Raw genomic sequence first — 22752 nt, forward strand, 5'->3', positions numbered from 1 at the left:
AGGAAGCTGCTCCACTCTTGGGACTTTTTTTTAGGATTGTTGTACCAGGACTTCGAGAAGAGACCCTCTGAGCACATACAGAGAGTATTCCCTGCATAACTTGAGTGAGAGTAATGGGGCTGGAATGGAAGGAGGAGGTGTTGCAGCCAAGTAAAAAAGTCTCCTTGGTCAGGGATCCAGGAGGGGCACGTCCAGGCAAGGGCCTCAGCCCTGCTCTGTGATTCTGTGTAATCAAACTGTAAGCCTTTTTGGGGGTAGGGGACGTGCCTTCATGATTAAAGGAAATTTGTGTTCTGGCACCTTTGTTGCCTGCTGGGAGAATGAGATTGACGATACAATATATACAGCATGAATTGTTGGCTGTATTTGTTTTACTTGCCATTCTTATAAAATGCAAATTGGTTGTAATAGTGACATTTAATATTGTATATATTTATTTAAGTGGCTGTAACCCTTGAGGAAAGTCTGTCTGAACAGACGGGCAAGCTGGCCCCGTGTCGGGACAACGAAGCCACCTTTTTTTTAGCAATTGCTTCAGTTAGAAGCCCTTTGCTTTCAGTTGCACTATTTCTACACTAAAAAGACGTTTGTGTTGAACTTGGACAAGCTAGTCTGTACTGCTTAGAAGCAAGATTGTGGCATGTGACCCACCTGTAAACTGGTTAAACTGTTATGTCTGTTATGTCTTCTGTTTTTGGTGGGACCGCAGTTTAACGCTAATTGAGCTGAAAGTATTGACTGTGCAACCTTGAATACTTGAGAACTTAGTAATTGTATACTTATGCACTTTACAAAGACTTTACAACATATTTTGATATAAGAATATTTGCTAAACGATATTTATTGTTAACGTGTTTGCATAATTAGTTTGTCACAGTTCACCTGTTGGATGAATATCCATGGCAAGTGTTACCAAATCTCCTTATCACAAGTTGCAAGGTTTAAGCTATAAATGTTACATTGTGTCATTTACTAAACCCTTTACTTTTTGGAGCATTTGTCTGGGGGCTTAAATCTCTATTCTTAGGCCAAAAGTTTGCCAGTTTACAGAATGAAGCCTGTCCTTTCCCCATTAAAGATCTGCTGTGCTGGCTACTTCAGGAAAAGACTCCCAGCAAAATTTGGCTCAGAAATAGCATCACAAAGCAGAGTAGAGGTTTCCAGGGATGAAACCTTTTTGAGGAAGCAAGACACTAAACAAGACAAACTTCAAGGGATAACACACAGACTGAAGAAAATGTTTTTTCCCCTAGACAACTAATGAATACTGGCTGACTGAAGGTTCAACATCTGAGAATCTTTGCCTTGGACTGAGCAGAAAAAGGTCCAGGTCAGGTTTCCTTACAAAAGGCATCCAAAATTGTGGATGTAATTTAAGGTGTCCCCAAGAGCAAACTGTTTTGGCACCTATTTTCTTGGTAGGCATGGAGACATAAATGCATTTTCAGGGGAAGTGACCATGTCCTCCTTGAATTCCAGTTGCTGTGGGGGGTCAAGGAAGTTCATAGCCAGACTTGTAGGTTAGATTTTTGTAGGGCCGACTTCAATGAACTCAGAGGCTTGATGAGAGTCATTCCGTGGGAGAATGTGCTGAAAGGGAGTGAGTGAAGGGTGCACTCTTCTAAAACATGAGCTTTTGCCAGCTCAAGCCCTCACTATTCCAGCAAGATGGAAACATGGTAAGGGCTCCAAGAATCCGGTGTAGATGAACAGAGAGCTCCAGAATAAGCTAAGGGAGAAAAAGGAAATGTTCAGGAAATGGAGAGGACAGACCTCTAAAGAGAAATATATGAGGGTTATTAGGTACTGCAGATCTGCCATCAGAGAAGCCAAAGCTCAGTATGAGCTGGGTCTGGCCAGGGGGGCTCGCTACAATAAGAAAAACTTCTACAGATATGTGAGAAGCAAACACAAGGTAAAAGGGACAATTGGGCCATTGTTGGGAGTAGGAGAAACTCTGATGGAGGACAGAGAAAAAGCAGACAGGCTTAATGACTTTTATGCCTCTGTTTTCTCCTTGAAGAACTCAAGCCCATCTAGAGATGGTAGAAGACATGACAGGACACCTGGGTGGCTAGTTATTGACAGAGAGGTTGTGGAGAGACACCTGGCTGCACTGACGAATACAAATCTCATGGGCAGGATGGTGTGCATCCAAAAGTTCTCAAAGAACTTTCTAGAGAACTTGCAAAGCCTCTGTGCATCATCTTCAAAGCCGCCTGGAGGCTTGGGGATGTGCCACAAGAATGGAGAAGAGCGAATGTTATCCCAATCTTTAAGAAAGGGAAGGATGACCCAGGAAACTACAGGCCAGTCAGTCTGACTTCTGTTGCTGGGAAGATATTGAGCAGAGTTTAAAGGGATCCATCTGTAAGCATCTGAAGGACCACTTAGTGATCCAGGGAAGTCAACATGGTTTTGTCCCCAACAGATCTTGTCAGACCAACCTGGTTTCCTCTTTGATCGAGTGATGAGCTTACTGGATTGTGGGAACTCTGTCGACGTGATTTACCGGGATTTCAGCAAAGCTTTTGATAAGGCTCCCCATGACATTCTAATGGGTACTGCGGACTGGACTATAGGACAGTTCGGTGCAAACGGAACTGGTTAAAGGACCACACCCAAAGAGTGGTGGTCAATGGCGTTTCATCAGATTGGAGGGAGGTGTCCAGTGGGGTGCTGCAGGGCTTGGTTTTGGGCCCGGTACTTTTCAATATTTTTATCAATGATCTGGATGAAGGGGTAAACAGGCTACTCATTTAAATTTGTTGATGATACCAAAATGGGAGGAGTGGCAAACACCCAAGAAGATAGTAGGGCAAGGAGGTATTCCAGTTGGCAGCAGAGGATAGGACCCAAAGCAACGGGCTTAAATTACATGCAGAAAGGTACTGGCTGGATATTAGGAAAAACTTTTTCAGGGTCAGAGTAGTTCAGAGGTGGAATCAACTGCCTAAGGAGGTGGTGAGCTCCCCTTCACTGGCAGTTTTCAAGAATAACATTCGATTTATACAATAACATTTGATTTATATACCACCCTTCAGGACAACTTAATGGCCACTCTGAGTGGTTTACAAAGTATGCCATTATTATCCCCACAACAAAACACCCTGTGAGGTGGGTGGGGCTGAGAGAGCTCCAGAGAACTGTGACTAGCCCAAGGTCACCCAGCCGGCTTCAAGTGGAGGAGTGGGGAATCAAACCCAGCTCTCCAGATTAGAGTCCCACACTCTTAACCACTACACCAAACTGGCTCAGAAGAGGCTGGATGAATATTCGTCAGAGATGCTTTAGGCTCATCCTGCATTGTGCAGAGGGTTGGACTAGAAGGTCTGTATGGCCCCTTCCAACTCCGTGATACTGTGATTCTGAGCCACATCTCCCTTTTTTGGGCCACACTATGACTGAAGATGAAAACATGATGCCTGACCTCAGACCCCTCCACTAGCTGAGGATTTGTTCCTTCATAGTAACTGGTATACTAACCAGCAGACAGGAATCCCAGTCACCAAGAAGGAAACAAGTCTCAGTAAGAGGAGGGGCCTGTGAACAGACAGCAAAACTAAACAGATAAAACCTTCCATCTTTAATTGAAAGGAGAGAGACACTCAAGCACAACCATCACGAAGGCTCATGCCCATCCAGACCAAACTAAGAACTGTTCAGGACACAGAAAGAATGTATGATGTAAGGCAGCAAGCATTACCAGCTTATGGTGCTTGAATGTCTGGTCACTTAATACTTCATTCCATCTATTGTCTAGGTTTTTATGCTGCTGCTCTCTCATTTCAATACTGTGATAAATTCTGTTAATTATGCATGTAAGGCACACTGCAGACCCTTACAGGGTGGAAATGTTTTTATTATTAAACAAATAAAAGTGGGGTTTATTTTCCCCTTTGAAATGAAAAAGGTCGAATGGCTTAGCATGAGCTGTCTTGTCCCTATGCAATATGTGCATTTCCTGCTGAACAAAACAGCCACATACATACTATTTTAACAATATAAAATGTAATTGGCTTTATTCAACCCATCTATTTACAATTTGAAAGAACATTTCCTCCAACACAAGAAACACAGACTACAGAACACTGAAATATTTGTGGCCAAAGTTGCCAGTTTTTTTTTTATTGGCCTTGCTCTAATAGCAGGATAATGCATAGATATTAACATGGTAGAACTGCTGCCAGCATAGAGCAGAGGGAGAAAGGCTTCCACTGCTCAATGTCTGCAATGTTATCCTGCTGTTAATGCACAGAAGCAGGTATGTGTATGCTAAAACCTGCTGGTTTTCAACAGCAGACAAGCATGTCCATTGTTGGAAGGGGAGGGGTTCTGCTAGTCCCCTTCCCATTGAAACCCACCCACCACATTCATGAATAGGGAAGGGAGAGGAAGAGAAGCCCTGCTCCGCAAGCTCTGCTTGCAGATCTCACAGGACACAAGGCCATATCCTAAGCAGGTCCACTAAGCATGTAAGTCAATGGGGCCTAATCCCATGAGTGTGTTCTCAGGATTGCAACTGCAGGCACCTACTAAGCTCAAGAGGAAAAAGAGAACACTGAGTGCTTCCCTGTCTTTCTTTCACAAGTTTCAAGGAAAAGCCGGGGCAGCACCTGGAATTGAAGAGGGATGGGTGGGTGGGTTTAAAATGTGCATTAAGCATGCACAGGACAGAGTTGACACCAAAGTATTAGCTTATATGGCTGATCTGGAGAAAGAACACTGAAAATGAATCACCCAAGTATTTCGGGCTGAGCACCATGGAATAATGGATATGAGCACCTTTTCCTTGGTTGCCACCCTTTTTCCTGTCCCTGTTCCGGTGTTAACAGAAAAATGCAGGTGGAGCTTTCTTCCTCATTTTGTCTCCATGATAAGAAAGCTTCACCCCCTTTTCTGTGTGCCTAGCTACTCTAAAGACACAGGGACAAAAGAAAAAATGTTAAAAGGTGGCAACCCGGCTAAGGGACCAAGTGGAAAGTAGGGCATCTGTTTTTGTTTACTGCCCCATGCCTTTGAAAGCCAGACGAATGTACAGAAACTTAAAAGGCAGAACCTTCCTGGCCCAAGGCTGGTGGTGATGCAAAAGGCTTTATCTGCTGGGGGGAGGGGGCAGGAGGTGGTTCCTTCTGTCCTGCCCCTACAAAAGACAGTTAACACCAAAATCCAGATGGTCAACAATGAACAGGTAAGAAACAGATGTCCACCCAGCTTGATTCCTTTAGGATCCAGGAATTAAATGCGTAAACATAAAAATCCTGCTCCAAAATTCCTATTGAGATAATAGAAGCATCATGCTATACACACGTCTGTTTTTAAAGAGGAATTCTATCAAAGAAAAATATTCCCAACCACTCCATCTTAAGCCCTCACACAACTCACTAACTGGTTCAAACCCAAATGTTTTGCCACAAACGAGGCCAGATCCCTATAAAAAATACTGGCTCCTCTTCCTCTAGCTAGCTACCCTCCCTTAATATTTCCTTCGCCGTTTCTCAAGATGCAGCTAAGAATGGACTCTTGCAAATATATCAGACTTTATAACAGCCAGAAGCTGCTGGGCTCAATACAAGAGCTGAGATCTTCAAGCATAAAAATGCTACCACACTGCAGTGCAGAGGGGTCCCCTTCAGGCATGCTCCGTGGGGCCTGCTCCATGCCCATTGACGTGAGAGTGCGAGGGGGTGGGTCCTTGGGGGGCTGGAATGCTCTGCTCCATCACTGCAGCTGCCAGAGGCATTGGAAGGCCTTCTGGGGAAGACCCCACAGGTTCTTGTCTCCAGTACGCTTCGCACAGTGGAAGATCGTTGGCATCACACAGGCTGTAGCTTCCCAGAACAAGAGAGGCATTAAGGAGATTATACCAGAATGTAGCATCAGAGGAAGAAAAGGGGGAGGGAGAAAAGAGGGAGAAAAGCAAGAGAAGCAAGTGTTAAGAAAATAACAAAATGTGGCATGCAACAATAAGGTCCTCCCCTGCCTGTTCTCTGAAACTTAGCAGCTTATCTTCAAACAGATATGGCGATGGGGTAGTTTGAAATATTCTGCCTGGCTAAACAGAATTGAGTTGAGTGTGCGTTGAGTGACAGTTTATTTGTCCAGAAAAGGTAAGATCTCTGAAAATCTTGTCGTAAGGGAAGAATCAGAAATCCACCGAGTTGAACAAAAATAATACAGACCTCGAAGCATGTGGGGCAGTGTCTTTGGTAATTAAATAGAGAACCTTGAAGAAAATAATAGGAATCTCATTTCTTCAAGTGTTTTATTTATAATTCATCTTTAGCTTGTTTTTGACCAAAGAAGCTACTTGATCAGGAACTAATTTTCCTGGAGGGTAGATGTGAGGAAGGGATGGGCTCAGGCTGGTCCAGGTCCAGTGGAATGACAACACCCACCCACCCACCCCCCGCATGGGATGCCCACAGGGGAACTGGCCTTGGCCTCCCTTTGCTGATCCACAGAGATACTGATATTCCTTCAGCAGCCAAAGACTAATGTTCAGGCTTTCACACTGACAGGTGTTTCAGGGAAGGTGAGGATAACACGGATATAGTGAATATCCATACAGATCTCAGCGTGGGCAGAGAAGAAAGTGGGCATGCTGTATCAGCACACTGGGCAATATACCTGTGTGTGCATGTACATATACACAAGGTCAAGCTTGCGCATTCCCCCCACCCCTCCATGAGCTGACAGCAGTTTTCAAAAGGCTGGCTGAATGTCTGGGACTGTCTCTTGGTCCCTCTCCCATGTACGAGCCCCGCTCTGAAGCAGCAAAAGGAAGCAGAGGAAATTCTTAAAGTCTGAGAAACAAAAACAGGCAGAGAAGTAAGCTGTGCACGGGAAGGAGAGAAAAGGAGCTGCTTGCCCAAGTGGTGGGCTGCTTTTTGAAGCAAAATAAAATGAAGCCAGTCCAGGACTGCCACAGGTGGTTTTCCTCACAGCTATTTTATTTATAATAAAGATAATAAAGCTTGCGGAGATTTTAGGTATAAATAGATGCTGTGTATATATTAGCTATACGTATGCATAAATATAAAATCATAACTCAATGCTTAAAGGTAAAATATTTAAAATATTGCATAATATCTTAACTCATCTACACTGGAAGTCCACTACTCTAGCCACCATGGAAGGCCACACAGAAAAAAATTACGCTTGAAATCTGGAGTTTGAGATGTAGCATGTAATTCTAGGCACTGGGGGCCTGGGGATCTGAGGCAGCAACCTCAACTCAGCGAGGGAAGTGGGACAGTGAGAACAACTGGGCTCCAACAACGAAAGGGGACAGCAGCATGCAATCTCCCCCGCCCCCCAATCACAGGGCAGTACAGGGCCTCTGGCTTCCCCTGGCTCTAATACCAGAAGCCTGACCTCCCTCTCTGGCCTGGTCAATGGAGCAGGACTCTGCCTGCTGCAGTCTCTTCCCATCAACTGGCTGCAGGAGCTCGCACTTCCATCCAGCTCTGTGGCTTGGCTTGGGCATAGCAGGCAAGAATTTATTTCTTTGGTGCACCTCCCACAAAATGTCGTTTTAAACTTGAAGCCAGAAGAGCACAGGAGGGAAAAGGCAATCCACGCTAAACCGAAGGGCCCACAGAGAAGAGGCTGTGCTGCAGAGTGCAGGGAAGATCTCTGGTATAAAGGGTACAGAGGAGGCTCAATGGATTGGACCAAGACCTCTTCTTGTCCAACAGTCTGCCTCCCAGAGTGGCCAGCCTCGGTAAAATCAAGAAGCTAAGCCTGAAGGTAGTTACCACCCTCTGCTGTTCTTCCTTAGCTCATGATCTCTGCAGGTACACTGCTGCTGAACATGGAGGCCCATTTAGGTACCATTACTCTCAAACAGTTCTAAGTTGCCATGAATACATCTTCTTTTTCAAAGAGCCATTTTAGTCAATGGCCATCACCGCATCTTATAGTCGTCGTGAATTCCATAAGAGAGAGACTTAACACATCATGTGAAGAAACACTTCCTTTTGCAAGATCTGAATTGACTGACAGCCTCATTAGGCGTCATGCAAGAGGACAAAAGTCTATCCATTTTCTCAGACTAATGTTATAAAGATTATGACATGAGCAGAATTGACCTAGCCCAAAGGAAAAGCTTTGAAACTAGTTCTGTTTGGAGAAGGGGCAGGAGATGGAACACCTGGCAGATTACGAAAGCCTCGTGAAGTCTAAACCACTCAAATGCTCTATTCTCAAGCATCATTTATAACACGAAGGAGAAAAAAAATCCAAAACCTTGGCTGCCTAATTAGTTAAAAAAGCATACAAGGCAGATCATAGAAAGCTCTAGAAGTTCAATTTTATCTATGAACAGATAAGAAAAACTTTGGCTGTCCCCTGAGATGGAGAAGTCAACTGAAACCTTAGAGGCAAAAGCATTTGGCCAGCCAGGCTCCCCTGTTCATGACAGCAGCTGCCACCATGTTGGTCTCTGGCAACAAGGAACCAACCAGGCATTTGTCAATTAGAAGAGAGCTGACTGCTCTTTCAGGAACTTCTTGGTTTTACACATGACTAGCCTGTGGATAGGCTCCCTAGCAAAAAGAAAGATAAACTCCCTGAAGTCAAGCAGCTTTTGTTGATGCACCTGCAAGGCAGACCGACTGCAGAGATCCCATTTGAATGAGGCATCTTGTCAACTTGTAACTCTTTTAAAGCATCTTAATCTCCAGTTCCTCACCAGCTCAAAAATGGTTTTTGCTTTTTAAAAAAAACACAATTATACACAGAATAAAAATGTCCATGCTACAATGCAACATCAAAGTGCAGAGAAGTCGTTCACTTGTACTACGCCATTTTGGAAGCTGGCATTGTTGGTAAAATGATTTTAGAAGGCTTCTTGCGATTCTACATCATATTAAGTGTCTCTCTTCTGGCTATGAAAGGAAGAACCTCCCCCCCCCCCCAAACATCTCAAAGAGAACTAACAGGGTAAGTTTGGAGGCAGAAGCAATAGGGCCAGTGATATTTAGAATTCTTCTGCCTTCCCACATCCAAGCTATTTGGCTGGCAAAACCTGGAGATGCCACCGGGGGAGATGCTCTGACCTTGCATCTCCACAGAGCAAGCGCCGATGTTCATGGGATGATTGCCACCTAAGTGGAGGCGCTGAACGGCAAGCAGAAAGTGAGAATCCAGTTGTGCTGGGACCAGAACCCTCCAGAAGCAGGTTCAGTTGCCTCAGCACTGGCTCTTCAGGAACTCTACCAGGACAGCTGTAACCTGAGGGTAGGAGACCGGCCGAGGCGTGGCAAGCCCGGGTCACCCCTGGCTTTACTTGTACCTGGAAGAGTAATATTCTTCCTCCAGCTCATAAAGGTCAATGGAGATCTCGTCCCGCAGCGCGATCAGCTTCTTGTCGCACTCCTCCTGCAGGCCCCGCAACTGTTGGTTCCGCTGGTTGATTGCTTCATTGACCGAGGGGAAGTCATTGAGGATAAGGAACTGTTTCAGGTCCGAGACGAGCTTCATGAGGGACTCCCCAGCTCGGACCTGCCCGGAACAGTCAGAAATTGAACTAAGATAGCTGCATTGTTCCAAAGACAATAGAATGTGTATATTTTTAAATTATGAGTGGCTGAAGGCAAGGAACATTTTGCTTGCATGGTTTTCCAAGAGCCACAGGTGTAGATGGCCCTAGAGGAATTTTCTACAATAACATCCCTTGCCTTGAGCTTGTTTGCCCACCTCCCCCAACTCTGCCAGTGCTGGCAAAAGAGATAGCCACTGAAGGCTCAGAGGGAGAGAATGAAATCTTTTGCCTGTGGAGAGCCCTTCCGGACCGCTCCCTCCTAGGACCTGCAGAGGGCAGTACCACTCCTTTAGCAAGCCCTCTGCACCTGCCTCTAAGGGTACTGGTGTAGAAGGTGCCCTTCTCAATTCTGTGCCCCTTCTGCCTACCTGGGTCCTGCTGCACTCTCTCCTTCTCCATTGGCTGCAGGACAGAATCCCACTCGCCTCAGCAAATAGAGCAGGGAGGAGGGAGGATCAACAGAGCCCCAAGTGCATCCATATGAGTAGACATGGGTTTGGTGGCACTCTAAACCAGGTTGAGGACAAAACATAACAGGACCTGCCACCTAGTATCTCCTTCCAGGGGCTCAGGCAACTTGACTCACAATGTTTGCTGCTCTAACATGCATCTCATAGTTGTCTTGCTCGCCTTGGGTTGCCCGAGACACCTGGGTTTCTTCTTCGATCTGGAAGGAAATGGAAAACAGCATCCAGAGAACCTGTGAACTTCCAAGTCTAAAAAGTACTTCTTTATTTACTTAGTTTATACCCCACCTATGGGACATGTGGATTACTCCTGTTTTTTATGATAAATGAGGGGTTGTCAATATCAGATAAAGTTAAAAAACTTTTGGACGGTGCGGGTTTATGAGCTACTCTGGCTGTTGCCAAATGTTTTGCCTAGTAATTACATTTATAGAATGTTAAGTGTGGTAAATGTTAGGGCATTTTAGAGTTATTTATTTGTTGTAGTATTTAGTGTGGCCATTTCTCAAGGCCCGTTGGCCAAATGAACAGTATTATTTTAAAGTAAAGTATACCCCACCTACTTTCAACTGGGTTCAGTTGACCCTTGCTGATTTGGTTAAGAGACTAGGAGTTATACTGATTGCAACACTGCTGCTAGAGAAACAAGTAAATGCAGCAGCAAAAAAAAAAGCCCTATTCCAACTCAGACTAGCCTGGCAGAAGGCCCCTACCTTGACATAGCCAATCTGGCCACCTGATTAATGCCATGGTAACATTAAAACTACTGTAATGCACTCTACATAGGTCTCCCCTCAAAGTCAATTTGGAAACTCCACATGGTACAAAATGCTGCAGCTCAATTATTACCAGAAGCTAAAAAGAACATGTACATTACTCTCACTTGGTGGAAACTCCATTGGCTACCCACTAGTTACCAGGCTCAGTTCAAGGTTTTGGCTATCACATACAAAGCCCTTCATGGTCTTGGCTGCTCATATCTGCAGGAAAGCTGCTCCCTCTTTGCTCCACCCCAGCAGCTTCACTCATCTGAACAGCTTTCTGTAGGTATCACCCTACAAATGGGCAAAATCAACAGCTGCTCACACATGTATATTTTCTGTAGCAATCCCTACCTTATGGAATGGCCTGCCTGAAGAGCTTAAGAAAGCTCCCACATTCCTATGTAAAACAAAACCATTCAGGGGGGCTTTTTACTCAGGTGATAGGCCTGTGCCATAAGAAATGGATCAAACAGATGTCTTGGTGAAGGAACAGGGTCTGCAGACTATATTACTGAGTACTACTATCTATTTGTGTATATATGCTCCTACTGGGAGTTTTCATGCTGTTTAATATATTCATGTAAATTCCTTATGTTTTGTTTCCAGCAGTGTTTCATAACTGTATTTCGCATCTATGCTTATTTTCAAATGTCTACAATCAATACCATATTCTATTGTTTGTTGAATGTACCAATCGTTGATCATATTGACTTACACTGTGTCACCCACCTTGAGTCTCAGTGAGAAAGGTAGACTATAAATAACATAAACACAAAGCTACCTACATCATTCTCCTCCTTACAACCACCTTGTGTGGTAGGTTGAGTGATGGCCTAGCATCACCCAGCAAGCTTCCATGACAGAGTGGGGATTTGAACCTGGGTCTCCTAGATCCTAGTCTGACACTCTTAACCACTACACCCACAGTCTTGCTTTTTGAGTCACAGCAGGGCTTTAGGAAAGATTGGTTCCAGTCAGGTCTGCAAAAACTGAGGAAGGTTGGGAGGTGAAAGAGAGGAACCAAAGAAAAACTTCTGTGCAACTTTCTGGGTATCTTCCCAAATTCACACCTTTGCAGTCTTGATGATTTCTGTGAAGTTATCCATGATGGACTTGACGTCATCTTTCAGTCTTTTATTGAAGGACTGGAGGAGGGTTTCCTTACTCTGAGGCAGGACACGTGGCTGGGACATTATGGGACAGGAGATGCTTTAACTGGGAACAAGAAAAAAGAAACGAGGTGTAAGAAGACAAACCCATCAAGGCTTATGTTCTCTTTATGCAACATTTCTGAGAAATGCCATGCAGAACTCACCAAACCTTGTTCAAAATGTGCATGGCCCAGTTTCAAAATCTGCATGTTGCAAAGATAGTCATCTGCTATCTTGAAGGATTTATGTACTTTATTACTTTTGCGCCGAGACTCAAGCCAGATTACCACACACACAGAAAAATGTTAGCTCCCAAACAGCCTTGAGCCAAAATGTAAAATGGAGCAGTTTTGTTACCTTGTTTTTCCTTGGCTCCATCTCCCAAACTAGGGACACTGCCCCTCAGTTTCTAGAACATCAGTCAGTTCACCACCCACTCCATGGCTTTTAGTAAAGACAATGTGAGTGCCACTGCATTTCATAAAACTGAATCTGGTTTTATTATGCTACCTGTTTTTATATTGTGATGTAATCCACTCTAAGCCTGCTCTGCAGGGAGAGCGGAATATAAATATAATAAATAAATATGCAAACCAAGGATGTGGGAGTGACAGCCAACTTCTCAGCCCCTCTTGAAACAACAGCAGGCTACTCCTCTGGCAGAATAAATAGAAAATCCTCAAGTCCTTAAAACTTCCCATTAATGGGAGCCTATAGCATCCAGCACCATCTCTTTCTGACAACCCATGCTATCCTAAACAGGGCCACGTCTTTCGAAGCCAGCAGAAAGCCTAAGAAGGGCACAATTCAACTTAGGGTTGCACTGCCCGTCTCCCACCAGCACGCCCAGTGCTCTTTCTAGGGTGTAGATGAAACTGTAAGTAGATGCAACGATCCATGGGGACCCCCAACAGCTGCTGCAGACCACCATCGTTGAAAAGCAGGAGCAACCCCCCCCCCCAAGGCAGCATCTGGACACACCGGCTTTCCACTCTGCAGGGCTCTCTAGGGCTGCCAGGCGTAGGTTAGGAAAGTCCTGGAGATTTGGGGGGTGGAGCCTGGAGAAGGCAGGGTTTGGGGAGGAGAGAGGCCTCAGTGGAGTATAATGCCATAGAGCCCACCCTCCAAAGCAGCCGTTTTCTCCAGGGCAATTAATCTCTGTCACCTGAAGATCAGTTGTAATTCCGGGAGATCTCCAACTACCACCTGGAGGTTGGCAACCTCATGACCAGAACGCTACCTAGCCGCCGACCTGCGCGCGCACCCCCCCCCCCCAACTGCACAGCCACAGCTCGCTTGAACAGGCCACTTAGCCGCGAGGACCAGAAGCCGCCCGACAGGCCTCAGCCGCGCTGCCCTAGGAGCGGGAAGCGCCTCCTTGCCAGGGTCGAAGGCCCAGCCGGGCGGGATCTTCCCTCGAGCAAGAGGCCTACCATTTTACCTCAGCCCAGCCTTTCCCCGCAGAACCGCAATCCTCTCGACCGCTGAGGCTAGCTCTTCCTCCAATTGGCTCTTTCTTGCCCGCTCCCGCCTTCCCGCCAGCCGATTGGTTGCGCTCTCTCTTCTCCCGGAATCCTCGCCTTAACTAAACCGCTGCCTTATACCGGAAGTGATATAAGACACAATCCGCGAGAAGTCCGCCGCGCCTTTACAACTTCCTCTTTCGCGTTACTTCCGCCACCACAGAAAAATTAGAACGGCTGGAGTGACTGACGCAGCCGCAGTTTCCGGTTTGACTTGGAACGCCAATTTTATGGTTTCTGAGGGGCAAATGCGAGTGAATCTGATTTTTTTTTTTTTTAAATACAATAGCGGAAAATTAGAATGGATGTTAAAGATGTGGAAGTTATTATCAATCACCCAACTGACAGCAATCCAAAATGCGAAGAATATTTTTGATGACAAAAGTTGGCAATAATTGGCTGCATTAAAAAAATATCATAAGCTGTTAGAAATGAATAGAGATGAAAATAACTAGTAAGTGTGCACAGTCTTTTCTTGGAATTTGAGAACCTGACAGCTGGCTTGCTCTGAAGACTGGTTCTGATCATGTCTTGTTACCCTTTAACTGTTAAAAAATTAGAAAATTTAAGCTCTTTATAACAGGACAGAGTCATCATAATCATGGCAAAATATTAGAGGAAAATGCATTTAATTAAAAATGCGATTCCCCCCATATTTAAGTGTGCTACAAATGCAAATTCACGCGAACCCTAGAGATCCGTCTCCCCCTCCCTCCAAGAGTCATCCAATCAAGCCCGGACGTAGAGGGCAGTAGTGAACCTCCCCCTCTCTAAGCCCTCCTCTTCCTCCTCCTCCTGCCAGTTCTCGCGCGAGTCTCGCGGGAGCTGGAGCCGCTTGGCTTATATTTCCCGTCATACCACGCGCCCCTCCTTTTCCCTCCCGCGAGACAAGATGGTGAGGGGAAGCTGCGAGCGGGGGTAATGGCGGGGGTGGAGGAGGCCCTCAATCCGCCGCCATCCGCCCTCCGAACGGGGCGCTGGCCGGACCGCGGCTGGCGGCGGAGGCCCGGGGCGGCCTGGCGCCTCTTTCGCGGTTAATATGGTGCGGCTGCGGTTGGGGCAAAGGGGGATGGATTGGTTCTCCTTCTCAGTGGGCCCTTCGCTTTGCCGGGACCAGTTTCAAGGCGATGCTTCCCAAGCCCCTGAGGGTTGCGGGTGGGTGGAGAGGAAGGGGCGATGACTGAATCCATTTGGAGCCGGTTCGCGTAGTTGCTGGAACAACATAAGCAATTCTAGGGCTGACAATAGACGACGTGAAGCACAGGTAGAGAATAGGGGCGCAGATTTAAAGGACGTGGGTAATACATAAGGCGACAGAGTGGTGAAGTCTATGGTCCCTAACTCATTAGCTCATCCGAGACCCCCTCCCTACAATGCAAAAGCCTTTTTGAATAATTCAGTTTTGCATTTCTTGTGTTGTAAGGGTTGCTAGAGGGTGCTTTTACCAGAAGAGCTGTGGGGTTTCGCTTTGGATGATGAGGCGCCTTTTCCTTGCTGTTGTGTTCCAAAGTTTGATGCTGCTTAAAAAAATTCTAATTAATAGCCCTGAAAGAGATGAAATTTTTGGGTACTTCACTATTTTTTGCTCCTGGTTAGAAAGTGGCCATCCCACACTGAAGAAGTTTAGAATACTTTGCCTTGGCTGCTGGTGGGTGGCTCTATAAATTTCATGATGGAGTAGGTTCTTTAGATAGATAGGTCTTGATCCCCTCCATGTATTATTAAGAAAATAAATTTATTGTGTTGAGAAACATGTAGACATCTAGAGTAGTGTGTGACGGATCTTGCACAGCTGAAGGGAGCTGATGCGTTGCTTCAAAAGGAGGCTAAAAGCAAAGTTATTGTGGCTTAGGAAGACTGAGCTTCAAAGTCCTTGAGGAGGGGGAGCTTGTGAGAATTGCAAAGCTTTCTGATTCTTTTCATGTATTGTTTAGGGATGTTGGTGTGAATTGATGTTAAGCCAGAAATTTCACAAACCTGCTTTGCTTTAGAGATGTGGATGTCTGCAAAAAAAACCCCCCCTTTTTCAAGCACTTTCTAATTTTTTCCTAGTGCATCTCACTCATTGTTCAAATGTCACTAATGTTCCCAGTTCATGTTTGTAATGAAAATTTCATGTTTTATAAAATTTTAGTTTTGTTCATATATACAGCTAGTCCTGTTTAGAGTGTATAATACTATTTCTGTTCAGTGCAAAATTTTCTTCTTCCTTAGAGACAGCGAAATTAATATATGCTCAGAGAGACAACAAAGTGCAACAGTTTGCACCTCTTTCTCTCACCTGTTGGGGGTATTTACAATTTGTTGGTTGAAAACATAGGCATGTATACTTCTAAATCCCGTAATAGTACAGTTTTATATCTTAAGAAGTGAGCTGTGACTCACAAAAGCTCATACTCTACCACAAATTTTGTTAGTCTTATAGCTGCTACAGGACTCTTGCTCTTTTCTACTCCTATAGTTTTATGTGTTTTACACAGCTGAAGTGGCAAGATGTTCAGGTTCGAATACTGCATATATTTAATTTTTTCTCAATTTGTCTGTATTTCCCAGCCACCTCATGGTTTTTCATGGCTTCAGAATTTCTGGACATTTTTGTTTGTAGCAATGCCCCGTTCTTATAAAATAATTTCATTTGCCAATAACTTAATGCAGGTTAACTGCAGTTAATTTTCCATCCATGGGCTTCAATTCTAAACCTGAATTAAACAGCTGTATGTGGGGGGTGGGGTCAGAGCGTAATTCTCCATATGCCTGCATTGGGCAGGGGTTGGACTAGAAGGTCTGTATGGCCAACTCTGTGATTTGTGCATCATAGCTAGTCAGGGTTCATTTCTGATGGGGATTGATTCTCTCCAGGAGAGTGAAGTGTGTGTGTGTGAGCAGGGTTTGTGCATGACCCAGCTTAATGGTGGCTTGTTGAGGCCTGGGTAAAGTGTTTCCTTTCTAAGGCAGGTGTATCTTTCAATGCAGAAATGTCCTAACTATGTTGTTTTTCAACTCAACAGCCCAAAGGAAAGAAGGCCAAGGGGAAGAAAGTGGCCCCTGCCCCTGCTGTAGTCAAGAAGCAGGAGGCCAAGAAGGTTGTAAATCCTCTCTTTGAGAAGAGGCCCAAGAACTTTGGCATCGGTGAGCATGTGAACTTTGGGAATAGGAGGCAGAGGAACAAGAGAATGTGGAGGATAAAAATGAATTATACCAAGTGACGTATAATAACTGGCATGTTCTTTAGTAATGAACAACTGCAAACCTATCATTCTAAGCAAGGGGAAGATATTAACCTGAAATGGGGAAAATGCAAAACTTAGTTGTTGAGATTTGCTACTATTTTCCTTCTTTTAATACTGCTTTTTACGTGTTTCATTTTTTTTATAAATCAACTCAAACTATTTTTTACTTAGAATTTTCTTTATTTAAACTATAAACAATAACAATAAACATAGAGGATAAGAAAAAACAACATTCTAAACAGAAGATACACTAACAATACATAAACAAGTAAACTATAGTTTTTTTAAAAAGACCCTAAAATTACACTACAAGTTGAGTTCCGATTGTCTCCGCAACAAATATGTATCATTTCTAGAGTCTCACTTATCCTAAGTTAATCATAAGAGCCCTCTTTTTTCTGTTCATGTTTCTTAATCCATAAATCCAGATGTCATCAAATCCTTGTTATCCATTTCATGTTAAAAGTCTATAAATGATTTCCTTTCAGTCAAGAAGTTAACTAATGTCCTTTCTCTAATCAATGAAGTAAGTTTTGCCATTGATGCACACTTCAAAACTTTTGTCCACCATTCCTCCACTGTAGGCAATGTTGGAGTTTTCCACTTTTGTGCATAAAGTACTCTTGCTGCCATAATTAAGTATTTTTTAAAAAGCTCCAGGGTTTTTTTCCAACTGGCTGTCCATTATTCCCAACAGAAAAGTCTGGTTTCAACTGAATTTTAATCTTCAAAATCTTCTGAATTAATGATTGTATCTGCAACCAGAAACTCTTTGCTTTCTTACATGTCCACCACATATGAAAAAATGTCCTTGTTTAGCTCGTTTCCAACATATATTTGAAACACCCTTATACATTCTAGCCAATTTTTCAGGAGTCATATACCAATGATACATCATTTTGTAAACATTTTCTTTAATACTAGAGCTTAATGTAAATTTCAACTCCCTTGTCCACATATTTTCCCATTGCTCCATTAATATGTCATGTCCACATTTTTTACCCATTTAATCATACGTTTTTTACTTGCTCTTCTTCGTCTCAAACCTCAACAAAAGTTTATACATTTTAGTAGTAACATGTTCATTGTTTGTACAAAGGGCAGTTTCAAATTCAGTTTTAGATTGCTCAGAGTCATAATGACTCTTGTGTAATTTGATTCTCTCTGAGCTTTGCATATAGGGAAACCATTGGCAAGCATGCCCTTCCGCTGCTAAGTCCTTTCTTGATTTAATTTTAACTTGGCCTTGAGAGAATTCTAATAAGTCCTGATAAGTTAACCATTTAGGTAGACTCACCATTACCCTTTTAAAATGTAAATCATCTCAAACTATTGAGGAGGCAAGCAGTTTTATTTGAAAGGCAAAATGCATATATGCAATTTATACTCAACCATCTCGGCTGAAGGTGGCACATCATCTCCAGAACTGTGTAGTGGGAAAGCTCAAGCAGCTTACTGTGCTGGTTAGAATAGTGGCCATTCCAAGTTGGGTACATATTTCCTGTTCAACACCATCAGTTTTCTGGGAATGTTCCTGGCTAGTAGTTGCAGGGAGATTCTCCTTGCATTTAATTGTTTTTTAAAAAGATGTAATGCTTATCAAAACATCTTTTCAGAAAATATCAGTAAGTTAAGTTCTCCAACTTGAAAATTGGTGGTAATTTAAAAAGATAAGTTTAATTTTAGGCATCTTTCCCATCCGGACATCATGTGAAAGGGGCCCAGATGAGGAAGGGACAAGGAAAGCACCTGGTAGATCTGTTGTTGCAAAATATTCAGATTCCAGCAAGTCTAGAGCTGTTGAATGGATGGACCACAAGCAAATGATGCAAAAGAATATTTGCTATCTGAGTGATGTTGCTGACAAGACTGTCCACCAAGATCGCTGATGCTTGTGCCCTATTGCCCCTGGGGCATAGCCCTGGTGTGGCTCAGGCAGTTGTGGTTTGAGTTGTATGGTGTCTTTTCAGGACAGGATATCCAGCCTAAACGGGACCTGACCCGCTTTGTGAAATGGCCCCGTTACATCCGACTTCAGCGCCAGAGAGCCATCCTCTACAAACGGCTTAAGGTGCCCCCAGCAGTTAACCAGTTCACGCAGGCACTAGATCGCCAGACAGGTAAATGACATTTCAGAGCTTTCCGGCTCATAGCTAGGGTGTTTCTCGGGTTTCTTGAGAGGACATTTCTGGGTGTTATGTTCACGAGGGTATGTAGGCAAGAAGACAGCCTTACAATTTTTAAGCGCAATTGAAAAGTGGCTTGAGAGCTGGCAAGAAGGCTGCAGAAGGTGAAATTTGGAGTGGTTGGGGGTTAATGCATATGCTGTTGACAGCTAAGGCACCAATATTCCCATGCTGTATGTTTTTTTTAACTTTCAGAGAGCTGTTTGCATTTTCTACAAGGGTTACTAATAAAGGCATGTTCAACTTGCCAAGCATTGTGGGGGATGCAACTTAACATTGCTACTGGAGGCTCCTTTGCACAATTCCAGTCAATACCCAAGTATACATAACTGGTGTGGATGAGCAGTGCCTTTGAAAGATGAGCTAGCGAAGGGTGGTTTTAGAAAATGAGACATAGAACTTTGACTCATGGGCAGAAATGATTGACCAGAGTTTATGCTGATGATCGCTGCTTGGTGGGAAACTGGCACCCAGTAAAGCGCCATCCCAAAAAAGAAGCGCTCTTCCTTTATGTGCAGATGATGCTAGCAAATATTTGCTATCTGAGCTTTCTTGATGACTCCCAACCACCAAGATCTCTGATGCACAAAGATCTCTCCGGGGGGGGGGGGGCAGAAAGGCATTGACTCTTCTTTAACAGAATCTGGACTTTCTTAATAGCCACACAGCTTCTGAAGTTGGCCCACAAGTACAGGCCTGAGACCAAGCAAGAGAAGAAGCAGCGGCTGCTAGCTCGGGCAGAGCAGAAAGCTGCAGGAAAGGGAGATGTCCCTACCAAGAGGCCCCCAGTGCTGAGAGCAGGTAACTTCCTAAAATCTGCATGATACTTCGAGTGACCAAAAAGAGGGATCAGTCTTCTGCATGCATCTTCCCCTGGAAGAGTATTTGTAGCTGAACAACAGGCTATTGCTGTGATGTATGAATTTCTTCACCTGAATTGCAGACTGAAGAGAAAAAGTACAAGCTTTTTAACCCTGAGCTTTAGCTGGTTGTTTCTGTCCTGTTCCTTGCCATGCCCAGCATCGGCTTGATGACTTGGTGATATTCATTAGTACCACTCAGATTTATGGGCCAGCTCACTGTACCTTCCTATAGAGAGTTTGCTCTATGATATATATATATATATATTTGCTGTAGCAGGCACCCCAGTTAACTGATCCTTTTTGCAGGTGTCAACACAGTCACAACTCTGGTGGAGAACAAGAAAGCCCAGTTGGTGGTGATTGCACATGATGTAGACCCTGTTGAGGTAAGAAGCTTGCTGAAATTGGAGCCCTTTGCCTAAAAGGTTGAGTTCTTGGCTACCAAGTGATAGCACTTGAGCAGTGAGCTGTAATAAAAAATACATACAGATTATCGCAATATGCATGTAACGCTTTATGTAGCACAGAGAGGATCCCCCATCCTTCCCCCTGTATCCCTCAGACGACGACTTCCTCCTAGGCTCTTCACAGAAGCGTTTGGAGGGGTTGACTTACAGGCCATCCTTTGCCTGTTCTGAATCACTGCCCAATCCGGTTCATTGTGTGCCTCTGATCTATAGTGTTATGGGAGAAAAAGTTCCGTCTACTCACTCTTCACTCCATTTTTATACACTTTGGAAGAGAGAGAAAGAGTTCTCTGTAGTCTTTCTACCCCAATCATAATTTTATAAGCCTCTAACATGTCCTCTTAGTTTTCTCTGTTCTAAACTCAAAAGCCCTGTTGTTTTCAGCCTTTCAGCCTTGGTTTGCCATAGTCTGTACTTTCTTCCAGTTCTGCAGTATTTTTTAAAAAAGTAATAGCAATGAAAGCTTTTTGAAGCATTCCAGATGTGCCTATACCATAGATCCATACAAGGCCATTACATTATTGTGTATTTTATTTTTAATCCTTAGCATAAAGTTCACCGTTTGCCATTGTAGCATACTGAGTTGAGATTTTCATTTCACCCACCAGTTCAGACTCCATTGCCATGTTTAATGTTAGGAATTTTTTTCTCTACAACGTATATTATCTGCTGTGTGGCTGCCCACTCACCCAGTTGGTTGCAATCACTGGAAGTTCTTCACAGACCACTTTGGTTTTCAGCCTCCTGTATAATTTAGTATCATCTGCAAACTTGGTCACTACTCTCTTCAATTCTCCGTTACTAAGAATTTACAAACCAATTTAATATAACTGATGCGTGTGGGAACCCACTGCTTACTTCCATCGTTAAGAAAACTGTCCATTTGCCATCTGAATTCCAAAAGGTTGATGAGACAGGATTTCCCTTTGCAAAAGCTACGGCAACGTCAGATTCTACTGATTTACCCGGAACAGACGATACACCAACTGCCCTGTAATTTCCTGGCTCTCCTGTCAAGTTTGCTCCTTTCTGGTTCTTCTAAAGCAGAGGGTGGCTATTGCAATGATGTTTGAATTTCTTCACCTGAAAAACACCTATGAAGAGCAAAATTATACGAGCTTTTTAACCCTGAGCAATGGCCACCCCAAAAAGACCTTGACATGCTCGTTATGAAGACCCCATGCTAATGCCTTGCCTGTCTTTTGTTAAAGCTGGTGGTTTTCCTGCCTGCCTTGTGTCGTAAAATGGGAGTTCCATATTGTATCATCAAGGGCAAGGCCAGGCTGGGCCGCCTGGTTCACCGAAAGACCTGCACCTGTGTTGCCTTCACGCAGGTTAATCCGTAAGTAACCAGCTAAAGACTCCAGAAGCAGCCATTTGGGAGTGGGAATTAGCAGTCACGTACCAGCTGAGCACTTGGTTCCTAAGCGCCTGACCATCTTTTGTGACATTTGTGGTATTCAGTCTGATGATAAAACAGGACTCCAGTGGCATCTTCAAGGCTAACTGAACTCCTGTTTGATTTTGATGCAACAGACTAACACAGCTCCTCCTCTGGAATTACACATGTAGCAGGATGCCAGAAGCCCTAGGAAGGCTGAGGGAGAACAGGGCCCCAAATGGCCACCACTCGGCTAGTACAAGAACCCATGGCCACCGCTTTGTTCAGAAAGCTGAAAGAATGCCATCAATTCTAAGTCCTCTTTGGAACTGGAAAGCTGGGCGAGGAATGGTGGTTCTGTTTAAGTAGGCCCTTAAGTGAAGGCGACTGCCCTCTCAGTTTTGGTGGCGTTAGGCTAGTTCTGGTGTGTAGCTTCTTTGGAAGTGCTGTTCCTGCTTTGAAATAGTCATTGCAAATTGTGTTTTTCTTCCACAGGGAAGACAAGGGAGCCCTGGCTAAACTGGTGGAAGCTGTGAAGACCAACTACAATGAGAGATACGATGAGGTAAATGTAGCTTTTCCCCATGCTTATTGATGCAACTTGGGCCACAGTCTCACTTTGTTAAAATTATGGTAAATACAAGAAACTGAATGTGCTCCCCCATGTGTATATATTACTGGATTATCTACCAAAAAATGTAGGAGTGTGGTGGTTATAAGTCCATCTGTTACATATATAAATGTTTTAGGAAGTCTAAGCATATGAGATGGTTAGATGTATGACTGCATCTAAAATAAGTTTTTTTTTATTCTTTCTAGATCCGTCGTCACTGGGGTGGTAACGTCCTGGGGCCAAAGTCAGTGGCTCGCATTGCTAAGCTTGAAAAAGCAAAGGCTAAAGAATTGGCAACTAAGCTTGGGTAGATGTATCAGATTTGTCTCAAGCTTTCTGTACATAAAAATAAAAGTGTTTTACGAATGGAGTGTGTTTTACAGAGGAAATCTTTTTTCCCCTTACAACCCCTGAAGTTGATTGTACATTGTGAAAGGATGGCGTTACTATACACACTCTTGATTGGGGAGGACGTTGGTTGTTGGGCTTGGGGTTGCAAGCTCTGCTGTCTTAGGGTGCTCTGCTTTGAGATGAGCAAATGCTGCAAGTCCTGCCAAGGC

The 22752-nt window shown here is 44.1% G+C and overlaps 2 protein-coding genes and 4 non-coding genes across 10 annotated transcripts; 5 read left to right on the forward strand and 1 right to left on the reverse strand.

Moving 5' to 3' along the window:
* Window positions 1-4024: 4024 nt before the first annotated feature.
* Window positions 4025-13513, reverse strand: MED22 (mediator complex subunit 22). 4 transcript variants are annotated; one of them, XM_054998151.1, is made up of 5 exons: window positions 13371-13513; window positions 11849-11993; window positions 10134-10214; window positions 9299-9507; window positions 4025-5825 (listed from the first exon to the last, which is right to left on the reverse strand). In XM_054998151.1, the coding sequence occupies exons 2-5, from the start codon at window positions 11969-11971 to the stop codon at window positions 5633-5635; spliced, it is 606 nt and encodes a 201-aa protein (XP_054854126.1). In that variant the 5' UTR covers window positions 11972-11993; window positions 13371-13513; the 3' UTR covers window positions 4025-5632. The 4 variants fall into 4 exon arrangements, with proteins under 4 accessions (XP_054854126.1, XP_054854124.1, XP_054854125.1 ...); XM_054998149.1 differs by having other exon boundaries at window positions 4025-5831; XM_054998150.1 differs by lacking the exon at window positions 13371-13513 and adding an exon at window positions 13095-13364 and having other exon boundaries at window positions 4025-5831.
* A 751-nt stretch (window positions 13514-14264) lies between these two features.
* RPL7A (ribosomal protein L7a) lies at window positions 14265-22562 on the forward strand. Of its 2 annotated transcripts, none has more exons than XM_054998228.1 (8): window positions 14265-14347; window positions 16461-16581; window positions 18653-18802; window positions 19529-19669; window positions 20038-20117; window positions 21410-21540; window positions 22075-22144; window positions 22399-22562. In XM_054998228.1, exons 1-8 carry the CDS (start codon window positions 14345-14347, stop codon window positions 22501-22503), a joined length of 801 nt encoding a protein of 266 aa, XP_054854203.1. In that variant the 5' UTR covers window positions 14265-14344; the 3' UTR covers window positions 22504-22562. The 2 variants fall into 2 exon arrangements, with proteins under 2 accessions (XP_054854203.1, XP_054854202.1); XM_054998227.1 differs by lacking the exon at window positions 14265-14347 and adding an exon at window positions 14382-14494.
* On the forward strand, window positions 18501-18575 carry LOC129342751 (small nucleolar RNA SNORD24). Its single transcript, XR_008598244.1, has one exon. It is a non-coding gene; the product is annotated as a small nucleolar RNA SNORD24 (small nucleolar RNA).
* LOC129342752 (small nucleolar RNA SNORD24) lies at window positions 19382-19454 on the forward strand. The gene has a single exon (XR_008598245.1). It is a non-coding gene; the product is annotated as a small nucleolar RNA SNORD24 (small nucleolar RNA).
* LOC129342750 (small nucleolar RNA SNORD36) lies at window positions 19775-19851 on the forward strand. Its single transcript, XR_008598243.1, has one exon. It is a non-coding gene; the product is annotated as a small nucleolar RNA SNORD36 (small nucleolar RNA).
* Window positions 21256-21335, forward strand: LOC129342749 (small nucleolar RNA SNORD36). Its single transcript, XR_008598242.1, has one exon. It is a non-coding gene; the product is annotated as a small nucleolar RNA SNORD36 (small nucleolar RNA).
* Window positions 22563-22752: the final 190 nt, after the last annotated feature.

This window comes from Eublepharis macularius, chromosome 14 (genome assembly GCF_028583425.1).
Source record: "Eublepharis macularius isolate TG4126 chromosome 14, MPM_Emac_v1.0, whole genome shotgun sequence".
Taxonomy (NCBI): Eukaryota; Metazoa; Chordata; class Lepidosauria; order Squamata; family Eublepharidae; genus Eublepharis; species Eublepharis macularius.

Excerpts from the sequence above, each read along its gene's own strand:
- MED22 (XM_054998149.1), bottom strand. The coding sequence starts at position 11,971 with ATGTCCCAGCCACGTGTCCTGCCTCAGAGTAAGGAAACCCTCCTCCAG. Across the intron at positions 9,508-10,133 it reads ATGTTAGAGCAGCAAACATT|GTCCGAGCTGGGGAGTCCCT; the intron begins GTGAGTCAAGTT and ends TGTTCCGGGCAG. Across the intron at positions 5,832-9,298 it reads GAAGAATATTACTCTTCCAG|CTACAGCCTGTGTGATGCCA; the intron begins GTACAAGTAAAG and ends TGTTCTGGGAAG.
- RPL7A (XM_054998228.1), top strand. Across the intron at positions 20,118-21,409 it reads ATGATGTAGACCCTGTTGAG|CTGGTGGTTTTCCTGCCTGC; the intron begins GTAAGAAGCTTG and ends CTTTTGTTAAAG. Across the intron at positions 21,541-22,074 it reads GCCTTCACGCAGGTTAATCC|GGAAGACAAGGGAGCCCTGG; the intron begins GTAAGTAACCAG and ends TTTCTTCCACAG.